The sequence below is a fragment of the Lytechinus variegatus genome, chromosome 18, assembly GCF_018143015.1.
Source record: "Lytechinus variegatus isolate NC3 chromosome 18, Lvar_3.0, whole genome shotgun sequence".
Lineage (NCBI taxonomy): Eukaryota > Metazoa > Echinodermata > Echinoidea > Temnopleuroida > Toxopneustidae > Lytechinus > Lytechinus variegatus.
Window position 1 is genome coordinate 21021913 of NC_054757.1, and position 22324 is coordinate 21044236.

A 22324-nucleotide genomic window follows, 5' to 3' on the forward strand; every position below is an offset into this window, starting at 1 on the left:
TGAGGTAATGTTTATCAATATTTCATTATGTTGTAGTTTAGTGCACAGACTCTGCTTAAAATGGCAGTTTAGTCATATTTTTTTTTAGGGGGGGGGCTTGTCATTAGGAGATGTTTTTTTTTAATTAATGAGGTAATGTTTATCAATATTTCATCATTTTGTAGTTTAGTGCACAGACTCTGTTTAAAATGGCAGTTTAGTCATATATATATCTTTTTTTTTTTGGGGGGGGGGGTGTCACTAGGAGATCAGTGTGACCTAAGCAGAAAGTACAGTTGTAGGAACAATCATAAATTCAATCCAACTAAATGATCATCAAAATGATTATTTATGTATGAATGAAAATAACACATGGTTTATGTATACCATGTTAGTCTGTGTCTATGAATATGGTAACAATTTACCATGCTTTTGCAAGCATGCATCCTTTGAGCTTTTTGTCTGTATTGTAAAGAGTACCAAAGAGATGAGGTCTAAAAAAAACCCAACTTCTTTTGTATTTTAGTTTTATTGCGTATTTCGGTAGAGCATAATTAAATACTTCCACAACCCAAATTTGGTCTATGGGGGCCTTAGAATCATGCCAATAATACATTGATTTCAAAAGAGGCTTATTATATATTCATAAGGTCCTCATGGACCAATCCCCACCAAATTTGAGTTGTAGAGGTATATCATCACGCTACATGTATACCAAAATATGGTAACGGAAACAATGAAATGCAATTATTCATGAGACTAATGAATGCACACAATGCACATGTATTTATTTGGATATTTTTTTTTCATTTTGCCATGCAAATTTAATTCACAAAATATCACATATATGAGGATACAAGATCAATCTATATAAGAGACTGAAGAACAACATATGAATTGATTATCTAACACGATTACAATTTCTCTTTTAACTAGATTTATCACAATATATTAGTACATAGATAAGAAAGTACATGGATAGAAATAGCTTTCTAAAATGTTTATATCTGCTAAACAGGGTCCCCTTCACCATTAAACCTAATTCCTAACTAATGTATGATAAGAAAATGCCAATAATGACATCATTCATTGCACTGCAAAACCCAAAATATGTCTCCTGGGGCAGTTTAAACTTGAAAATGGTGAGTTGAATAAAGATAAAACAAGAGTGAATGAAAACTATTTACATGAGTTTAACTTATTATGACACTTCTTTTTACATTTGTATGTACATGTATATTTACAGTTTAATAGAAGTAACATTTCAGCCAAATAGAATAAAAATGAAGAAAAAATATTAAAAAGTATAACGTGCAAAAAACAGCAACATTCTGGTTCGATAAGGGGCTCAGTTATATAACAGTAGTGATCAATCACAAACATGCCCACAATCAACCAATCAGAATAATCATTCAAATCTTGCAATTGATTTCAAAGTTTCATGCAACAGGGTCCTGAATATTCAAAAGTTTTTGATATCTATGTTTAAACCAAAGTGAACTTATTATACGGTGCCGTAGTAACATATTGAATATTTGGTTTTGAATTGAACATCACTTGAGAATAAACAAAAAAAAATTGTTTTAAAATGCATTGTGTTATTACTTCAATCATAGCATATGTTAACTGTAAAACATACTAAAACTTGTACATTTTGTAATATGTAATTGTCAAATTTTGAAAAATAAATAACATTAAAAGTAAATGTAATTATAATGTGTTTGTATTATATTTTGTATTAATCAATGAAATGTTTGAAAAGTTGAGCAGGAAATATACTCATTTTTGTAAGCACCATGAACACAAGCTTTTACTGACGAATGAAATACGAGTCATGTATACACACAATATACAAATCATCTATTAACATATACACTTTTGAAATGACAGCAAAACAACTAACAAAGCAATGAACATTATACATACATCAACGCCACTTTTACAGTGTACTTTTTTTGCAGGAAAGGTAAAAATACTGTTCTTTTACTGACACTGCAATATCCTCTGACAAGCATCAAAGGTGAAATGAGGAGAAAGTCTATGGCCTTCTGGCCCTTCTCAGATAAACTTGGACAGAGCCATGAGTGCGACATGAGTCTCAATCTTAAATCTCTGCAATGTCCAAAGCTGGATTCCCAGACCGCATATGCAAGGGGACATTCGACTGTACTTACCCTGTCCCTTAGTTGACTGTTAGAACCACTCTCCTAAAATCCAACAGTGCCACCAGACCAGCAATGCAGGAGTTCACTCATAGCTGTCCTGGACCTCCAAAGCTGAATGCATATGCCACTGGATATTCAGCAAGAGGCAGAGTACTCCAGTCAACAAGATTAAACTTTGCTTCAGAATCCTTGAATCTTCAGAACATAGTAGTATGCCACTGAATATTTGGCACAAGGCCTTATGCTTTCCAGAAGGTCTTCAGTCAACAAGATTAAACCTTGATTACAGGATCCTTTCAGACTTCCTGGCAAAGTTCAGGAAACGCTGTAATTGCTTCACTCCAACAGGGAACGGGTCAACCTAGGGTTTGGTTGGATCAGCATTGAAAGTCTCAGAAATGAATTTGTTGTAGTTGATTTTGCCTTCCATCTTCTCGTCAAACTGCGACATGACCTGGTAGACCTCTTCCTCATCAAGGACCATGTTGGCGAGTCTGAGGACGTTCCGGAACTCCGGCATTGTCAGGTACCCTGTGCGTTCGGTGTCCAGCCTCTTGAAGGCCCGCCTCAAGTTTCGCCAGTCGCCAACCAACTGCAAATCAAAATAATAAAGCATGTTTCATTTAAGGAACTCTTCTACAAAGATGATTTGTATTTCAAGAATGGAGGATAGTATCTTTGTAAAATCTAAAGATAATAATACAAGTAACATGATGAAATTTTATAGTGCAGTCACTATATACATGTACATACCGTAGGGGCACTAGTATTCAACCCGTTTGGAGAGTTTCCTCAAATATATAGAAATATAGAATTTACCTGAATTTCAGACCCGTCCTATTTCCAAGAGCAAATGCTGGTTATTCTTTTTCCATAATTTTTTTCTTCAGCCAGTCGACTGTGTGCACGGGCAATCGAATTATACGGCGATGGTTTTTAGCACTAGTATTCAATCCGTCGGCACTAGTATTCAACCTAGCAATTTAAGATGGCCCTGTCTCTCAATCTACCCTTGTCCCATCCGGCTATGGACTAGACCATTTGAGATGAGACCAAACAGGGAATTAATCAAAGCCAGAGACTTACATAGATCTAGATCTAATTTGGCAATCCAAACCCTTTTGAGATTTGCTATCTATCCTCACTAGGTTGAATACTAGTGCCATTCAATGAAAAAGGCCATCGCCGCATAATTCGATCCTCCGCGCATACAGTCGACAGATTGATAAAGAAAATACCAACAACAGATCACCCCAGAAATAACAAAGGTATGAAATTAAGATAAATTCCCTATTTCTAAATATTTTCGGGAATATGTCAAAATCTTTGAATTATGCCGGGTTGAATACTAGTGCCCATACGGTATATTCTACTACACTTTGATAAGAAATTCCCATTATTTTTACTTGAAAATCAAAAAACAATCTTTGTACTGAAATATTTCCCAACAAAGGTTGGTCTTCAATAACGATTTCAAAAACAGGAACAGGCCAGGTCTTTCTGGGAAGTTCCAAGCTTTAGAAGCTACATAGCTAAATGCACAATCTCTTAAGAGTTGTCTTTGTTATAGGTATTTGCAGGAGTCATTATTTGAAGTTCATGCTAGCCTATGAAAGATCGCATTCAAAGCAAAGGATCACATTCAAAGCAAACGTTAGAAGCTTGGATTTAAAAAATAACTCACCTTTTGTCTCAGTCTAGCTGTAATTCCACTCAAGCCCTTGTTGGGCTCATCAACGATGGCATCGATGGGCATCTCAGCCTGCGGATGTGACATCAATCCCATCATGTTGTTACCGTAGCGATGCGTGGATTTCCGAACAGCGAAAGGTCGCAGGAACTCTACGTATGACACCCTGCAGAAGCAAAGAATGGTCAAGATTTCGTGTACTTAGCATTTGTCTACTCCGATGATGAATTCATGAGAACTATGCATGGGATATGGCTTAACATCGAATTGGAAGCTTCTTGAAAGTATATGTTTCAACAAAATCAGTTTTAAAAAATCTATAATATATAAATTTTTATTATTTTGTAGTTTGGAAAAGATCAAAAACTTTCATGTTTTAAACTCAGCTTGTTTTAATTGGCAAATTCCATTTTGTTTTCCAATGTGTAAAATGGCAAAACCTACTACGAAACAAAAAAGGAGAAAGGGAAAAAAGATAAAATGATGGGTCTGAAGTCCACATACCTATTGTCTTTTTGTGTGTCAAATTTCTCGCTCAGCATATCCAGCTCATAGGCATTAAGGTGTACACACAGCTCTTGAAGAAGATCCCGGGAACTCTTCCTTACTGACGAAGCCCGTCCCGTAGGTGTCAAGATTCAGGAACTCCTTACGCAGATCGTCCCACATGTAATCAACCTTTGTTATTGACAAAATCGATGACATTTACATTTGGAGGCAAACAAATATTGATTTTAAGAGAACAGTTGAAAGCTCTTCTCTTACAACCAGAAATGCTAATCCAATTAGAGAAGTAGATTATTCCATGGAGATCTATGAAAAAGGACACTGAGTCAGATGTCTATTTTGTTATTCCACTAATTGGAAACAGTTTAATTCTGCCTGGGAATGTTTCATCAATACTATTATCAATCATAAAACCAGTTACAGGGGACAACCTAGGAATCAATTTGGCATGCATTTCTATGTCCGAGAAAAATTCCATGAATTCTAATGTAGGCTTTCTCCTGCAGGGTAATTTCATCTAAAACCTATTTCTACATCTATCAATGTGAACAAAAGAACCTACCTTTGATCTAAGATTGTCCTCCAACATGTCAGCTGCACAGTTGAGCTTCCTCGATCTGATCAGGAAGTCGGAATCGCCACGCTTCGGCGGTGACAGCTTGGCGTTGGGGAAAGCAGCGCTCTTCAGCGAGTATCCAAAATGGCGGACAAACTCTGTGAAGTGGAGTGTTCTGTTCTGCGTGGTGATCAAGGAATCCCAGAGACGGCGGATCTCTCCTCTCGTGACCTCTGGCCTGACGTTTAGCCTGTGAATGGCATAAGAAAAGACAATGATTTTCTTGTCCCGTTACTACATCAAATTCCTTTTGCCTTTGTAAGTCTAAGGGTTATCCCAATTTCTATTTATCTCTGCCTGTCTTTTGGGAAATCTATTATCTCTAGACAATGCAGACCTGAAAGAAACTTATGTCAACTCTACCTCTTTTAACGTTCTTATGTTAAAGATCTCATGTTAAAATCAATCCTACAATTTCTTGCTACATTCTAATTGCCTAGTAAAAATCTTCTGAGACTTTGCAATTGAAATTAATCATATTGTTTTTACCCATTTGCAAAAATGGGTTCTCGACGTGGAAGGCAAATAAGAGGAAAAGGAAGACAAAAATGATCATGAAATGATATGGTAAAGAAAGAAAGCAGGAAGGTTGAACGAGAAGCAATCTCAAGTTGGGAAGGAGGGATTGACACCATGGTGAAAGAGTCGGTAACCTTTCAACGTGGGAAAATGCTGACTGAAATAGATGATGATGATGATGGTGATGTGGCATTCTAAACATAAATTATTATTTCAATTAAGTGAGACTGAAACCTAAGAATGGATGAGAAATTATCAATGACTACCTATATCTGTATCAAGCTACTTGTTATTTTGCTTTCTATTGCAGACAGATCACTCACCGTTTTAACAATTCATACATCATCTCCTGACTTAGTCTCCTCGTGTTGTTGACATCAATCTCGGAGAAGACCGCCTCGACTTCTGCCATGCGGTTAGTGATAAGTTGCTTCATCATCTTTGAGATCTGCAGGGTCAGAAAGGGGACAAGAATTAATGAATTTTGAATTTTTTTGGAATTACAAGAAGGAAATATAAACAATACAAGGATATATCCCCCTGAGTTTATGTTTTAAGTTTCCAAAACAGAAATTTCTCAAGTTTCATGTGTTGTAAATCTGTGTACACATAAAAGGATAGACTGAGCTTGAATTTGCTAATGAAAAACAAATAAAAAGGATGGTTAACTACAAACACAAAAATTAAAGAACCTGAAAAATATCTTTTAAATAAAAAAAAAGGAAGGGATAATTCATCGACCTGTCTGAGGCGGTATTTTTCATCTTCTTGTTCTGTTCATGAGTTCACAAGAATATTGAATGATACCTAAATAGTTCCCTTCATTAGGAAAGAACTGTAGAAAGGCTCTCGGGACCATGCAATAGCACCCCTTCCACCCCCGCCCAAAGAAAAAACAAAGTCACAAACCTGTCTCATGGACCTTCCTTTCTTGAAGTCTTCAAAGCTCTGTGGTTGTTCCTCTTCTTGGCTCAAGTCTTCCTCCACGTCGAGATCCATATCCTCTGGGCCTCCTCTTACTGTCTTGCTATCAAACAGACTGGGAGCAGGTCCGTACCTAGATTGCAAGATAAACAGAAAATAGGCGTAATAAAAATACTATTATTTATACAGTGTCAAATCCATTTGGTAGAGTACTCAAGGCACATAGAGAATTAAGTAGTAAATGTCTGAAACAATATAATCAGATAATCAGTTTATTCCTGCAACAAACTATTCATAGTTTCCAAAATTTCATCCATGAAATTGGTAAGGAGGTGATGAGGTTGATTTTTATCACTTTTCTTCTGTAGGAACATAATTGCTTGATATACCAGTAAATGAAAATACAAAACAATACATTTTAGATTGGTGACCAATAAAAATTTGTATTTTGCAGCTAGTAAGTATTCTTAACCCTACGCCAAACTCATTATCTCAAATTGGAGATGTCCGGATTACCTCACACTCACGAAAATTGCCCTTATACCTTTCCTCAACTGTGCATTCTCCATCCCGTCAACCCAACACTCCCCCCCCCCTCTACAGTAGCAATCAGATATCAGTGCTTCTCATCCACTACAAATAATAGAGAGTTTTTAGATCTGACATCTTGTCAAACAACGGATGTTGCTGAAAAGTTCCTGCAAAAAAATTGTCATCTTGATGCCATGCAAAGCTAAATTAAAGGTAAACCTTTATGCGTTTTGTCCTAGTGGATAAGAACTACTTATCATTATTAATGATTTGACTTACTTGGTGTCAAACTGTCCTAAGAAGTCATGGTACTTGACGTTCCCCTCCTCGTCCAGTGGCACCCTGTCGAGGAAAGCCTCAAACTCCCTGTCCGAGAGACCAAGACTGAACTTGTTCTCAATGGCAGAGCGGAACTCCTGCTGACTGATCACCCTCAAACACAACTTATCGCATTTCCTGCAAGAAGGAAGAGGCAAATATGAAATGGAAATGCTTGGTAAACGACAAGTTGTCTCTCAGAATCTTCGCTACCAGAGAAATGGTCTATACATGACCCTGATTTTCTAACAAACATTTACAACAAATATTGTTTCTAGAAAGTATGTTGCTGTTGGGGGAATGGATCTCTTATCTGAAGTGTAGATAGACTATGACCCTGAATTTTTGGCAATTTGCAAGAAAAAGTGTTTCTAGGAAAATGTGGTGCTGTTTTGAGACAGATATCTTAAATGCAGATGACCTATGACCTTAATCTTTTGACCAACATTTACAAGAACAAACAAATATTCTAGAAAATTTTGTTGGTGTTGCAGAGACGGAACTCATGTCTCAAATACTGATTGCCTTTGTCGACCCTGATCTTTAGGTGTACCATGAAAAATGTATATGCACATGTATCTCAATCTAAGAAAAAAATATATATACTACGTTCCACTCTTCTTATCCTAACTATTCCTGACTCTGTTCCAAGATAAACCATAAAGGAATGACCAATACTTACTGAAAGATTCCTAATAATCCTATGAAGTCTCCTTGGAAGAGCTCCATCATCCTAACCTCCGCTGATGTCATCGAGTTGACGTTCTTTTGGTTCTCCATCCAGTCACCCTGGTGGTATCTACAAGAGATTTTAAGAAAAGGGAAAAGTGGAAATGTTAGAACCATCCTATGGAGGAGTAATGCTGCTGATCCCCCTAGTTATGCCAGAACACACAGAGTTCTTTGGACTAATGAATAGATGTTGTTGCTTCAAAAAGTGAGAAAATTTCTTGATTCAACAATATGTGGCCTATTTTAATTCGGGGGGTATTTCATCAACTTTTTTTCCACCAACAACTGTCAGCGCTAACTAAATTCAAGATTGTTGATTGGATGAGAAGCACTGACTGTTGATTGTTATTATGGTAACTGTCAGAGAATGACTTAAGTTGGTGCTGATGACCACTTTCAAGAAATGGTCCCAAGAAGGGTATGACGTGTATTATCCTGTCAGAAACGAACAAAAAAATCTCTTCTGTTTTAATGCTTTAAGAGTATCAGCTGTAGTTTATAATCTCTCTCTATTCAAGGTATAACAGAATCTTACTCATAAAATAAGGCCCAGAAGGTTTCCCATCACAAAAGAATACACTGTCATCCAGATGTCAGAATGATTGTATGTTGTACGTGCACTCAGTTTTCATGTGTTACACTCTTCTGCCTGACAAACAATGTCTACAGCTAAAGTGGAACATCGTGGCCCAGTGGATAAGTCTCCATACTTTGAAACAGAGGGTCGTGGGTCTAAATCCCAGCCATGGTATGATATTTCTTCAGCAAAAATTTGATCTATAATGTGCTGCACTCAACCCAGGTGAGATAAATGGGTGTGAGCACCAGAATTGGCAGCCTACGTACATGTAGCTAGCCTAGCCAGGGTAATGTAGGAACACCACGAGCACTAACAAGGTGGATTTGTGTCCTATACAAATACCCTATATCATTATTAATATCGTACTTACTTGTGAGTAGGGTCATTGAGAATGTTGTGGGTGACGCCACCTTCACTCCTGTCCTGGAAGCGCCTGAGGAAGTCTCTGTAAGACACCATGCCAGCACGGTTCGCAGTAAGACCACAACGCGTCAAGAACTCGTCCAGGTACGGACCCTCCAGTTTCAGACCAAATTTGGACAGAACCTGCCCAAATTTCTCCTTGTCCACCTGGAAAAAAATAGAATGTGGAATTTATTATACTGTGAACAGGAAAGTCTGAGATCTTAGATCTTGAACTTGGACAGAACCTACCGAAATTTCTCTTTGTCCACCTATAGAAAAATGGAATGACAATAATAGTTGTCTATGAAAAGACATGCAAAAAATCTTGGATGTTTGATATTGAATTTTGATTTGCACTTTGAAGTACTTGATTGGAAGAACTTTTCCTCAAGACCCTCCAAATCTTCATGCAGCTTCCCAGAGAAGGTTTGAAATATTTCTTATGCATATTTAGGGAATGCGTATTTTCAAAAGTTTCGAGTCATTTACAATATCAACTGATCTCTTTTTTTAGTGAAAAATATTGATGGGGAGGAAAAGAATAGTTTGGCTACACATCCGGCAGATAATTCCTCGGAGGAGTGAGGACTGACATATCAGGGACTTAAGAGAAAGCTTAAAGCTGACATCAATGGGACACCAAGATCACCAAAGTTGATCAAAAGAGTATAAAAATCCATACCTCTCCTTTGTTGTCTTTGTCAAACTCTTCAAACTCCCTCCTCATCCTGGTACAGCCGGTCCTGAACTTGTCTTTGATCCACTTCTCAACGTGGATTGATCTAAGTCTAGCTGTGTCTGCTTTCTTCTTTCTCCTCGCTGTTTGAAAAATAGGGAGTAAAATGTTAGCTTCTTTGATTTGTTAGTTTCGGGAAATTACTTTCCTTTTTATCTGCTGGCTTTTGACTAAAAAATGAGTTCCACACCCCATAGTCTTGCAACAAACTTTCTGGGTTTTTTTTCACCAAGAAGTTTGCCAAATCCTCCATGTACTATTCTATAAATTGCAATCATGCGACTCTGAATATCTAAGCCCCCAAATCATAATAAGTCCAGTGCACCCTCATGAAAGATAATATGTAATTTACTATCTGAATCGGTCTGTGGTATTTTTTTCAATTTCATTCCTGTCTAATCTAAAGCCAATTCAATAAAACATATCAAAATGAGAAATTTGCAAGAACAGTTCACAGCTACTGAAATTGTTCAATTTGATTGGGTAATAATAAACCTATTGTAGAATTTGTGCATTTAGATATTATAAGAAGTATTAATGAAACGGCTAGGACCCAGGGCCCATTTCATAGAGTTGCAACTAAATGAACTTTGTCAATACGGCAACTACCATGGTAACCTTGATTATGCTTGGCTGCTGAGCCCTGTTACCATGGTAGTTGCCATAATGGCAAAGTTACAACAGCTTTAAGTCTTTTAGGAAACTGGCCCCTGGTGTTTCAAAGGAGGGGGTTCAGATTTTTTTTTTAGCTTTATTTCAGCTTATTATTGGCTTTCCTCTGTACAAAAAGTATGGACGCTCTTCTATTTCAGACTTTTTCAACATTCTTCAGCTCTTTTCAGATCTTTTTATTTGTGACCACTCACACCCCTGGGAGTTATTCTCCTTAGTGAATTTTTTGGAAATCTGACTCACGTGATGTTGGTTCACCATCGGGGCTCCTAGCGTAGATGTCGCTGACAGGGGCTGTGGTTGCCCGGAGATTGATGCCTAACTTGCCCAAGAGCTTACTGCCATTGACTACTCCAATATTGTCAGAATCGTATCTGTTTGAAAAAGGTAAATTAGAAATGAAACATTATAATGAAATTCTTCACATATATTTTGATTCAAGTCAGTATATGGTTAAATTCATAATTAAGGAGAAGATCCAGTGTTTCATTAAAAAAGGGGCACAGAAGGCACTAAAAATAGTTACCCCCCTCTCCCCCCCCCCCTCTCAAAAAGTTTATTACTCAAAATGTAGGCAAATGTAGTCTGAATTTTTAAAAATAAATGCAGTGTACAGATAAAAAACTAAGGTCTCCCCCCCCCTCCATTGAAGGAAGTTTATCACTTCAAAAGACGGAACTTAATGCCTCCCCACTACTAAAGAAGGGTTATCACTTCAAAAAGGGGACTCAATGCAACCACCCTCCCCCAAGCTGTGACATGCCCCATGCATGCAATTTAACTTGTTTTCTCTGCATTTATTGACTTACTTGAGCCAAAGCTTTTCAAATTCATCATCATCCATGTGGAAAAGCATCTTATTCAGAGCATTTCTGAATTCTGGTTTCAGAATACGGCCTGTTCCACCAGGGTTTAGTTGAGGAATCATATCTGCTATATCAAGGAACCTGAAAGAAAACCAAACATGGAAACATATTGAATGGGACTCAAGTAACGGAGTAAGGTTTAATTAAATCTCAAATTGACGTTTGATTAGCATGGTAAAGTCATCAATTTGCACTTATCAATAAACATAATCCCATAGAACGCTATGTTGTGCCCTAATTTTACCAAAGGAAACAAGTGGCACATTAACTGAAACTGTGTCTACAGTTTACAAACTGATTTTTTCTTCTTTGAAATTGGTTTATTATATATGTAAATCATAAATAAAATTGCCAATTCTACAGAAAATTACTTTTGTATTATACTTGCTTGCTTTTGTAAAAGGAGGGCAGTATATTTATTTAGCTTATTGATTGAAAAAAATAAGATTGATTGTAAGGATGGCTAAAGTGAATAAGTAAATTATCAAACAAATTTTCATACAATAGGATTATATCTCTCAACAAGTACAGTGTGGAGTGGATTAGGCACATTATTATCATTACTTTTATTACTATTATTATCAGTAATAATATTATTAGTAGTAGAATAATCAGTATTATTGATATCAATATAAATAAAAAATAATTATTATTATCATCATTATTATCTTTATTATTTTTTCATTATTATTAGTATTATTATATTATTAGTATTATTATATTCTTATTGCTGTCATTATTATTATTACCATTATCATTAATATTAATATCTTACGTTACAGTGTCATTTGAATCACATATATTGGCATGAAAGCATGGTGTTTATGAACACACAAGAAAGAAGAAAAGTAATACAAAAAGATTGAAAAATCAATCTTACCTCTGCTTAGCCCTTTCTTTGAGTTGAGCATGGACCTGAGCAGCGCTCATCACGAGTTTATCAGATTTGTGTCTGTTGATAGGATCCAACCAGGCTGGCATCTCATTACTGGTCTCGTGGCGGAAGAATGCATAGAATTCCTCCAGTTTGATTGCTTTCTTGTCATCCAATCTCATCCTGCAGGATTTCAATGAAGAGAAAGAAGAGATTAGTGGATCCCCCTCATTTCCATTTATGCTCTATATTATACTGTTTTTTTGTTTGTTTTACGAAGTAAGAATGCCCTTCTGTAAAATTGTACTTGATTTGTATTACAATTATATTACTTTGTATTATGTTTTGAATGAAAATGAAATAAAAGAATTGAATGGATTGTTTAAATGATGATGTATTGAAATCAATGCTATGTCAGGCAGCTATCTTGGAATAATATCATAATTGTTTATGATATTTTGCTTATATAATAATACTGTTTTGTTTTACTAATAGAAAAATATCATATATTGTACATGCCTCAATTTAGTTTGTCTGTATAAGTTCATTGTAATTATTTCGACCACTTTACTTTGTTCTGTTGAAAATGAAATAAATTGAAATTGAAAAAAGGTATAGGCTGTGGAGGACGTGTCAGACGGGTAAATTAAATGGCACGAAGAGATGGATTTATTCTTTTTTTCAATTACAATCATAACATAGAGGCCTACTATGATTAAGATTATATTTCTGTAATCATTGAGGCAAACTTCCTTGCAAATTAAGTTTTTGAATTTTATTACGTTTTCAAATGAGATTTGAAATGAGGAATGGAAAAATCAGCAATATAATAAAATGAAGCTGTTCATAATTAAGCTTTTGAAATTCTAATGTAAAAGTAAGAGTATTTCTCTTGCTAGAGAGGTACATGAAAGTGCCTTCAGATAGTACACACCTATTTAATTTCGTTTGTATTTAAATTACCTTTGCATAAGCTGGTTAAATTATTTAAGCCTAACGATAATTACCTTTGCATGAGCTGGTTGAATTGTTTAAGACTAACAAATCGACCGAGGAATGTGACGACGATCCTCGCCAGAGCTTCCCGGCTGACAATCCCCCGACCATCTGGGTCGTTGGAAATGAATAGTTTCTTCAACTCGTAATAGTTCTTCTTCACCTTCTCACGAAGTTTCATTTCAATCTAAAAAGAAATGAGTAAACATTGAACAATGTTAAGAAAGAAAACAAACACCTAATGAAACATACGCCATTTATAATTGTTGGTAGAGGTGAAGTTACGCGATGTAAAAAGTAATGATTTTTTTTAGTCGCCTATGAAACTTTTGACCCTTCAGTGGTAGGCTAAACATACTAGTATGTTCTTTCCTAACTTGAAAGTCTTACATGTATCTCGATAATGGGAACAAAAACTAAAAGACACGTAAAGTTGTAACATATATTAGACCGGGTATTAGACATATACTTTCAGCATTTTTTTTTGTATGGACTATAGGCCTATCTATAGAATTTGGCTGTATCTATTCTCCGTTACTATGACAAACATTTTTTTTAAGGCGGACAAATTGCCAAATTTGGACGAAAATTAAAAAGTACCCGATTTAACTACATGGTATATATCACTTTCATTTATTTTGAAAAATCTTACTGAAATATAAAGAATCTTCTATTTCGGAGGGGAATAACACTTTACTATGTAAAATGTTGATATTAAAATTTTATACGAAGCAGTTGGTGCGGGTCAGAGTCAGTCGGTCAGAAAGAAATCATAAAGGGGGATGAAATGGCAAATATATCAATTGATCTTTGAATTGAAGTGAGTTGTTTGTTATAACACAGTTTTAGTTCACCTTGGTTCATGCTTGCTTGGGTCCTATGAATTTCAAATACGAGACGATTCTCTATCTCTGTTGGTTTTTAACTTTTATAGGGTGCTAATATTGTGACACAATTTCTTTGATCTCCGATAATGATCTCCGTAATTGCCTCATCACACGCCGCGAGTATGCAATTAAAATCCCATTTTTATCTGATCTGCGCGGAGAGGCGTTGCCGCGCTTGAATAACACCTCTAAATCTTCCAGTAATTCTTGATTGAAATTTGGAACGGTTCGCCTGAAAATGATGAACCCTTCAGGGGATCAACCCCGAGACAAACAAATATAAAGACAATATAATATTGAGGATGATGTGAAAGTGTGTTGAGCATGCGGATGCGTGTGGTTTGTGGGTTTGGAAACCAAAGGAAGGCGGTTTTGATGATAACTTACTTCGTCCACTTCAATCCTGGATTGAGTGCCCGGCCGGTTTGATTGGCGCGACGTCAGCTGATCTCTCCCTTCTGCGCGGCTTTCCAAGCTGCTTCTTGCCCCTGAAAAAAATGGACATAAAAGATATTAAAAGAATGTGAAATATACACATCTTCTAGTTATTCAACATAAGAATACGTCTCCAAATTGTTTCGCAAGCGTGAATATTTTTGTAGCCTTATGTTATTTTTTTTAAACACCTAGTTACCAAGAATGCGCATGGCATTTTTTGTTATTTGAATGCAGGATAAAAGAGCATTGTCGATTAAATGCCTTGCTCACGGGCAAGGCATTTTCATTTATTTGAATGCAGGATAAAAGAGCATTGTCGATTAGGTGCCGTGGCCGGAATCGAACCCCTGACTTTCAATGTATAGTCAGGCTCCTTAGACCACTCGGGCCACGGCACCTCCTAATGAAACATTTTCTTTTTAATGTAACGATTTTATACCTCGGTCTTAATCGTTGATTTTCGACATTAATACATGTATTTCTTAAAGAATTTCTTTTACAAAATGTGACATCCGTGCATTTTGCAAAAGTGTGTGATTACGTTCGCCATCCTCCACTCTCTTCTCATATGGATTTATCAGGGGGATGGGCTTATACATGCATATGAATTAAAGAGGAATAAAATAATTCTTTTATACTCCCTTTCATTAGAAAATCAAACATGTATCCTTCATTCTCCTCGTAACTGTTTGTCCCTGTATGTCAATAGTATTGGCAATACATCTTTTTTTCGTCACCTTCTTTTTCCTCATGATTGTGACTTCATATTCAACCACTTTTTGCATCTTATTTACTTATTGAAGAAGAGTGTGGGGAATAGAAATTAAGAATATCTCACATGAACATAGAATTTCAGACAATTTGTTTATGAGACACTTGCGTAACAGAGAGAGAGAGAGAGAAACGCAAATTCTTTAAGCAATTAAACGCGCGTCGAATGAACACGACGTAGTCCATTGTTTAATTAGTCCGTCAAACTGTCATGTTTAATGTTTACCCCCAACAAATATAACCACTACGACTCCTGTCACTGGTAAATATTTCACTAACATGCCATAATCTTGAGGAACATTTGCAAATAAAATAATTCGCAGTCCTACATCTGTCAAGAATGTTATAAAGCATTTAAAATCATAGATAAATAAAAAATACGACCAGTACAAACTATTGAGGCTGAATAATTGCATGGTTTATTCTGTTTTCATGTATATATACATGTACACAGCAAAAACTGTGGTGTTAACCGGTGTACATAGAGGACCACACCAGTTATTTTACACCGGTGTTAAATTGGTGGTGTTAGCTTTACACTTATAGGTGTTATTACAACACCTCTGGTTGTTACATTTACACTCTGGTGTTATGTTCAATATAGGGTGTACTTTTAACACCTCAGGATGTGGTCCTCTATTAACACCAATTGGTGTCAGTTTTAACACCACAGTTTTTACGGTGTACATGTATTTTTACTTCTCTAATTAGAAATGTATTTCATATACATGTACTTAAAATATGACCTTTTTAATGATTCTTTCAAAATTGTGCAACGAGGATTGCGAAGGAACAAGTATGTGCTTTAACCATAAGAATAAAAAGTACACTCTTAAAAAGGTTGGGCAAAAAAGCCCAATTTTTAACCATCACTGGACAACATACTGCCCACACAACTATTGGTTAAAATCTGTCCAAATTGATAATAAAAACTAATCATTGGGTAAGAAATTTGCTCAAGTTTTATTGGATAAGAATTGCCCAGAATATATATATTTTTTACCAACACACATTACCAAACACAGTGGACAGTATGTTGTCAAATATTTTAAGCGTGTATGGTGTGATAATTTGCCCCAATTTGCAAAGAAAACAATACACTTAAAAATACTGGGTAACATGTACTGTCCACACAATAATTGGTTAAAAATTTATCCAATTCCGTGTAGTTTTAACCCAATCATTTTTGCTTTGGGTGAAAACTACACAGTATTGGTTGAAAACTACCCAGAGTTGGATAAATTTTGTAACCAACTGTTGTGTGGACAGGATATTACCCAACATTTTAAGAGTGCATGTATACAGTACCATCTAAAATGCATTCATCAAGTTTTCGTCGAGATACACGATCTGTCATTATCAAGTGAACTTATTTCAATTGCAGGAATAAAAAAAAAATATTTACGAACGTATAGACCTATACTGCCTAAGCGATAAACATTTATTGTTTAACTGCAACATGACATTTTGTCTAAATGTCATCATCATACGGCGTGTTTTTTTTTTTTTTTTTTTTTTGATTGCTTGAAGAGGTAGGCACATGCAGGTCTATATCGGTCTATTCACTTCACATTAGAAGAGTTTGCAATATTTAAGCTGTTTATTGCAGGCATACTCTGACCTGATAAAACAAATGATATCCAGTTAAAATATCAATTTACAAGACTTTCGATGAAGTGACACGCATGTATAGCGCCACAAGACTTGGTCAGAGGCAGGCGGTGAAAAATACATATACGTTCGTTTCTTTGTTTACTAAACACCAATATCCTGACGACTGAAAACGACTACATGTATACCAGATGAAATATATTTTAACCGTAAATATATTTTACAACAAATTCGTAGAGACATGTCAGTGTTTACTCTGTTAATCATAAAAGTTATGTTTTGCCCGTGGATATGACTTTGAACCTCGTAAATTAATGTCATCGTACGGTGCAAAATACAGTATGTCTTTCACGCCCCCCCCCCCCCTCTCTGTGTCTTTTTCCATTTTAGATACATGTATGATCGTTTACATCTACTACGAGCAATTTCTGTCATGTAAATTTAAGTTTACATTAAGTGAAAATAATGTTAATGGAAGTTTGGCATTTGCAGTCATGTCATGTATATTACCTAATCAAGTAACCCCACTGTTAAGGGTATAAAAGTATTACAAGTAAACAGTATATATTTATATTCACAAAACCAAAGTATCATGCAGAATGTAGATCCAATAATTTTGTCACTTGCATGTAATATCAGCCATTGAAAGAATTGTTCACGTAAATGATAACATTATTTTATTGCAAGTAAATGACTTTGTAGTCATCCTAGTATTAAATATCGAAACTGGATTTTTTTAAAAATTTTATTTATAATATAGAACGAATGTCAGTTAGTTTGAAACAATGACTAGGTCACACGTCTTTTCCAACTTGTAATTCCTTCTTTTTAAAATTTTATTGATCGCAACTTCTATGAAATACCGTATATTGGGATGTTAATCAAAATGTATATGTTTCAGTCATGGTCCATCGTATTCCCTTTCATTTTTATCTACTGGTATCGGGAATAAACTTTTATCTTTCTGATCACACCTTAATAATACAAATCAATACACCTATATCGAATGAAAATGTATGCTTGGGCGTTTTAATGTTTTCCTTTAACAATAAATGGAAATGTGCCCTTATTTACAGATATCAATCGTCATCAAAAGGACGCATGATCAATGGTTTCAACTGATGCAAAAAACATATAATTAGAAATGAAATAGTGGAGTTATTGGAGTATATCAATTTACGCATATTGAAGAAAAGAAGGATTTAATATATGATTGTGCACTTGGTAACTAATTGTCTAAATTGTCCTCAAGTATATAAAAAATTAAGAAATAAAGAAGCAAAATTATACTAAAGACTGGGAGCATTTGACGTTTATTTGATGGGATGGACTGCAGACCTAGTCGTTTTGTAAACAATATATATTATATATTTTTTTGCACGTCACCACCGTTAAGTACTAATAGTTTTTAGAAGAAATTAAGGAGGATTATACTTACCAAATACTGGTAGCCTTGTCTTGCTGGGATCATCTGAATGGCATACTTCGACCCCTTCTGGAATGCTCGAGTATAGATGTGGTATCTTAGGGAGCGACCGACTGGTGTGAGAGGGGCCAAACTCACCCCTCTGGAGCTGGCTAAGGGGTCGACCACCAGACGCTGTCCGGGATACTCTAGGGGTCAAACTGCTAAAAGGTACCTCTTCGGCTGGTCGTGGTCCTCTTCCGCCAAGTGGATTAGACAGTGGTCGTCCACCAGATCGACTTGATAAACCCCTGACGTTGAGTTTGTCCGGATCACCTAGTCGTGCTAAGGGATGTTGGATCTCGGGGAGGTTGGGTAAGCCGGGCTGGCGGGGGAACCCCGCCTGCGACGATGGTCTCGATACCAACGCCTGGGACATGACTTCTTCTAAGATTCTTCAAACTTTGCCTCGATGAATCCTCTAAATATTCCTCGCTTTTTCACGAAAATGTCAAATTCTACTCTTCACGAATTAAATCCAAGTATGTTATCTTGTTTCGAAATTCGAGTCGCATGCGGTAGGATATACGAAGACGGGTCGCAAGATCGTCGAAGATTCTTACCCCCTTGGTTCGCGATGGAGTGATATACATTGGCTACACACACGGTAAACCATCGTAACCGGGGTGTTTGTTGGCATTAGCAACGGGATGGTATTCATATTCAAATGACACTTACCCCCCTCCGGCGGTGTATGTGTGCGTGTTGTGTGTGGGGGTGTGGACAATGGAGGTATCTACCCCGCTTGGTTGGTTCGGCTTGTAAAGATGCCCTTGCCGAACTCTTTTCACAACCAGTCGTCCGGTACTCGATGACAATGTTTAAGCCGAGAGCAATTGAATAGCGACAAAGGATATGTTTATGATAGCGACGAGACGAGAACTGGGAGGAAGGGGGGCAAACAACAAGCCAGTCGGGCGACCCCAACCATGCCAATCGCTCGATAAGGGCGCGAATGTATACTAAACAACCTCAAGATCAAGTGTGTTTGTGTGCGGGGGGGGGGGGGGGGAATTGAGAAGCTACGTGAATTTGATTAGCCAAGACTTCATACATACGAATTTTGTTGAATATGAAATGCTAATCATCACTAGATTTTCAAACAACTGTTTTTTTTTTAATCCGTTTAGCTTTCTTACTATTATCAAATTTTCTTCTGTAGGCCTATATAACGTGTTTAAAAGAAGGGTGGGAGGGGATCGGTAGTTAGCAAATTTTCACTAAATTAACAAATGATTTAACCTGGCATTATTTTGAGAGAAATTTTCAAGCAATGAAAAGGATATTCAGAATTATTGTCCCTTAATTACCACGATATAATATAAAGACGAAACATTAACGATTAAAAAGCGTTTTAAAGAAAGAGTGAATTAATAAAATAATAGTAAAAATGCGCACTTTATGATGCATGTAACTAGGCTATCATTAAGGCACCGAAAAGTGTTGCTATATACTTTTCTTGTTGCTCTACAAGTTTTTAAAAAGAAAGACCCCACATTACAAAACTTGTTCCTATTGAAATAAACATACACACAAACCATAATAGAAAACGAAAAAGAATAGAATTTTTAATTAAGGTTGATTGACGGGAGTCCACCCGTTGTAGACTAAAGAGGACAAGAACAAAAGTAACCCATAATGAATATTGTGAATACAATGAGGCCTATATATCACAATTTCCGCCCTATAAATCGATATAAACTTGCCCAATAAGATATGTGCTTATTTGTTTACAGGAAAAACTTGAAATAAAGAAAGATACAGAGAGAAAAAAAGTTTTCATTAGGTTAGTTAAAGGGACATTATTAGCGGAAAATTACTCCTAATGACAACAGCGAAGCGAGAGAGAAATAGGCCTCGAGCGGGCCTCGAGATAATCTTTTGCCCTGTCCTTTTTTAAGTTTCAAAGCGTACTATTGTATATTCCAAGATATTTAGGATTTCGAACAACAACCGCGTAATTACGATTAAAGTCAAGGCACGTTGGTTTGCTTGTTTATTTTGTGTTTTTAACAGAAAAAATACAATAAAGAACGTATACCCCCTAAAAAGAGTCGGAGAATATTATTCTTTAGGGCCCTGTAAGGACGTGACATGTAGGGGAAGGCGGGGTAAGTTGAGCACAGGGGCAAGCTGAGCCACCACCCCCAGGCCAATAATGAATGAGTCGGACATCGTGATGGTGCCATGTATTGATGACCCATTGCATAACCCCCGACCCCAACACATTTTTTTCAACTTTGAAACAAAACGTATTTTTTAGAGGGAAAAATACAAATTTCAGCCAAAAAAGTAAAAAAGGATGTGAAATAGACAAGTGCTTTTTACACGAAAACGTCTTTAAATATAATAAGGACATAAGAACAACATTGTAGTCCAGGTTATGGATCTTCATTCTTGTCGTAGTTGTTTACATGATGGATGCATAAGAAATGTGTGGATGCAAAACTATCGCATTAAGTGTGTTTATATAGGACTGGAGTACGTTTAGCAAACCAACATGGGGCAAGTTGAGCCATAGTAATTCTTATGGTAATGCATATATATATATATATATATATATAAAAAAACTTTAAAAAGCCATCGATATGCAGGCAGAAAGGAGCAAATTTACATGACTGTTCTTTTCCTGTTAGAGGATGTTGGTATTTATAGAGAATAAGCGGGTGAAATGACTTTAAAGGTCAAGTCCACCCCAGAAAAATGATGATGTGAATAAATAGAGGAAAAAACAAGGTAGCAAAACGCTAAAAATTTCATCAAAATCGGATGTAAAATAAGAAAGTTATGACATTTTAAAGTTTCGCTTATTTTTCGCAAAACAGTTATATGAACATCTCAGTGACATGCAAATGAGTCAGTCGATGATGTCCATCACTCACTATTTCTTTTGTTTTTTATTGTTTGAAATATACAATATATCATTTTTTACAGATTTGGCAATAAGGACCAACTTGGATGAACCATTAAAACAATGTTAATTCAACATGTTCAGGGAGGAATCAATCTTTGTTTCATTTGTTTAATTTCACTTAAAAATGAGGAAAAAATTAGAATGTTTCATATTCCATATAATAAAATGCAAAAGAAATAGTGAGTGGATGACGTCATCGGTGTCTTCTTGGTCCAGGATGTGCACATAACTGTTTTGTGAAATTAAGCGAAATTTTTAAAATGCCAAAACTTTCTTATTTTACAACCGATTTTGATGAAATTTTCATTGTTATGCTTGTTGGATTTTTCTCTTTTCATTCAAATCAATTTATGGTTGGGGTGGACTTATCCTTTAAATAAAAAAATGACATGGTGGTTCTATACCCTATACATTTTGAACATAGTTTTTGTGGCTCAACCTACCCTACAAGGTGGCTCAACTTACCCCCACAGATGGGCAAGTTGAGCCATTTGACATCTCTCTTTTCAAAGGTGACTCTGACTTTCTGTGTGGGGTAGAAATCTAAATATAGGTGAAAAATATTTCAGAAGAATTAGATTTTAAGGCAAGGTACTTATTTCTCCAAGATCATTAATCATATCATTTCTAACATGCAAAAAGCAAAAAGTGTCACAACTTAATTACCCCGCCACCCCCTACATACAAACATTCCTCCTATTAAAATCCATGACACGCGGGACATCCTATAATCTTTCGCCCTCTTCCGCGCTTCTTCCATTTAGATATGCAGTGACTCCGCCGTTGCTATGGTAACTGGAAGCATATGGAGCAAGTGGTATCGTAGCTAGGTCATCCAATTTGACCTTTCTCTCTCTACATAAAAAAATGTCCCCTATAGTGTGTCTTCTCTGAATCGTGACATGCATTTCCTTTTATACTTTTAGAACTTATCCAGGGCGGAGCCCAGAGAAATGAAAGGATGGCCCCCTTTCGTGATCTTTAAAGTAGTGAAAGTGTAGTTTGCTCTACTCAGGTGTGGTGAATGGTTTCATGGGTAGCATTAATCTTAGGTGCACTGGGCGCTGGTGATAAAACAGGAAGCCCGAGCTTAAGCTTGGGGTATAATACTTGCCGTTTGTATCCTCA

The 22324-nt window shown here is 36.2% G+C and overlaps 1 protein-coding gene across 1 annotated transcript; it reads right to left on the reverse strand.

Moving 5' to 3' along the window:
* Positions 1-228: 228 nt before the first annotated feature.
* LOC121432273 (EF-hand calcium-binding domain-containing protein 6-like) lies at positions 229-18930 on the reverse strand. The gene is given in 17 exon segments (XM_041630135.1): positions 229-2736; positions 3829-4000; positions 4339-4427; positions 4429-4512; positions 4904-5147; positions 5800-5924; positions 6386-6533; positions 7211-7387; positions 7932-8048; positions 8932-9131; positions 9649-9785; positions 10618-10748; positions 11184-11321; positions 12121-12297; positions 13122-13297; positions 14385-14485; positions 18256-18930. Coding segments are annotated over 17 exon segments (2853 nt in total). The 5' UTR covers positions 18662-18930; the 3' UTR covers positions 229-2505.
* Positions 18931-22324: the final 3394 nt, after the last annotated feature.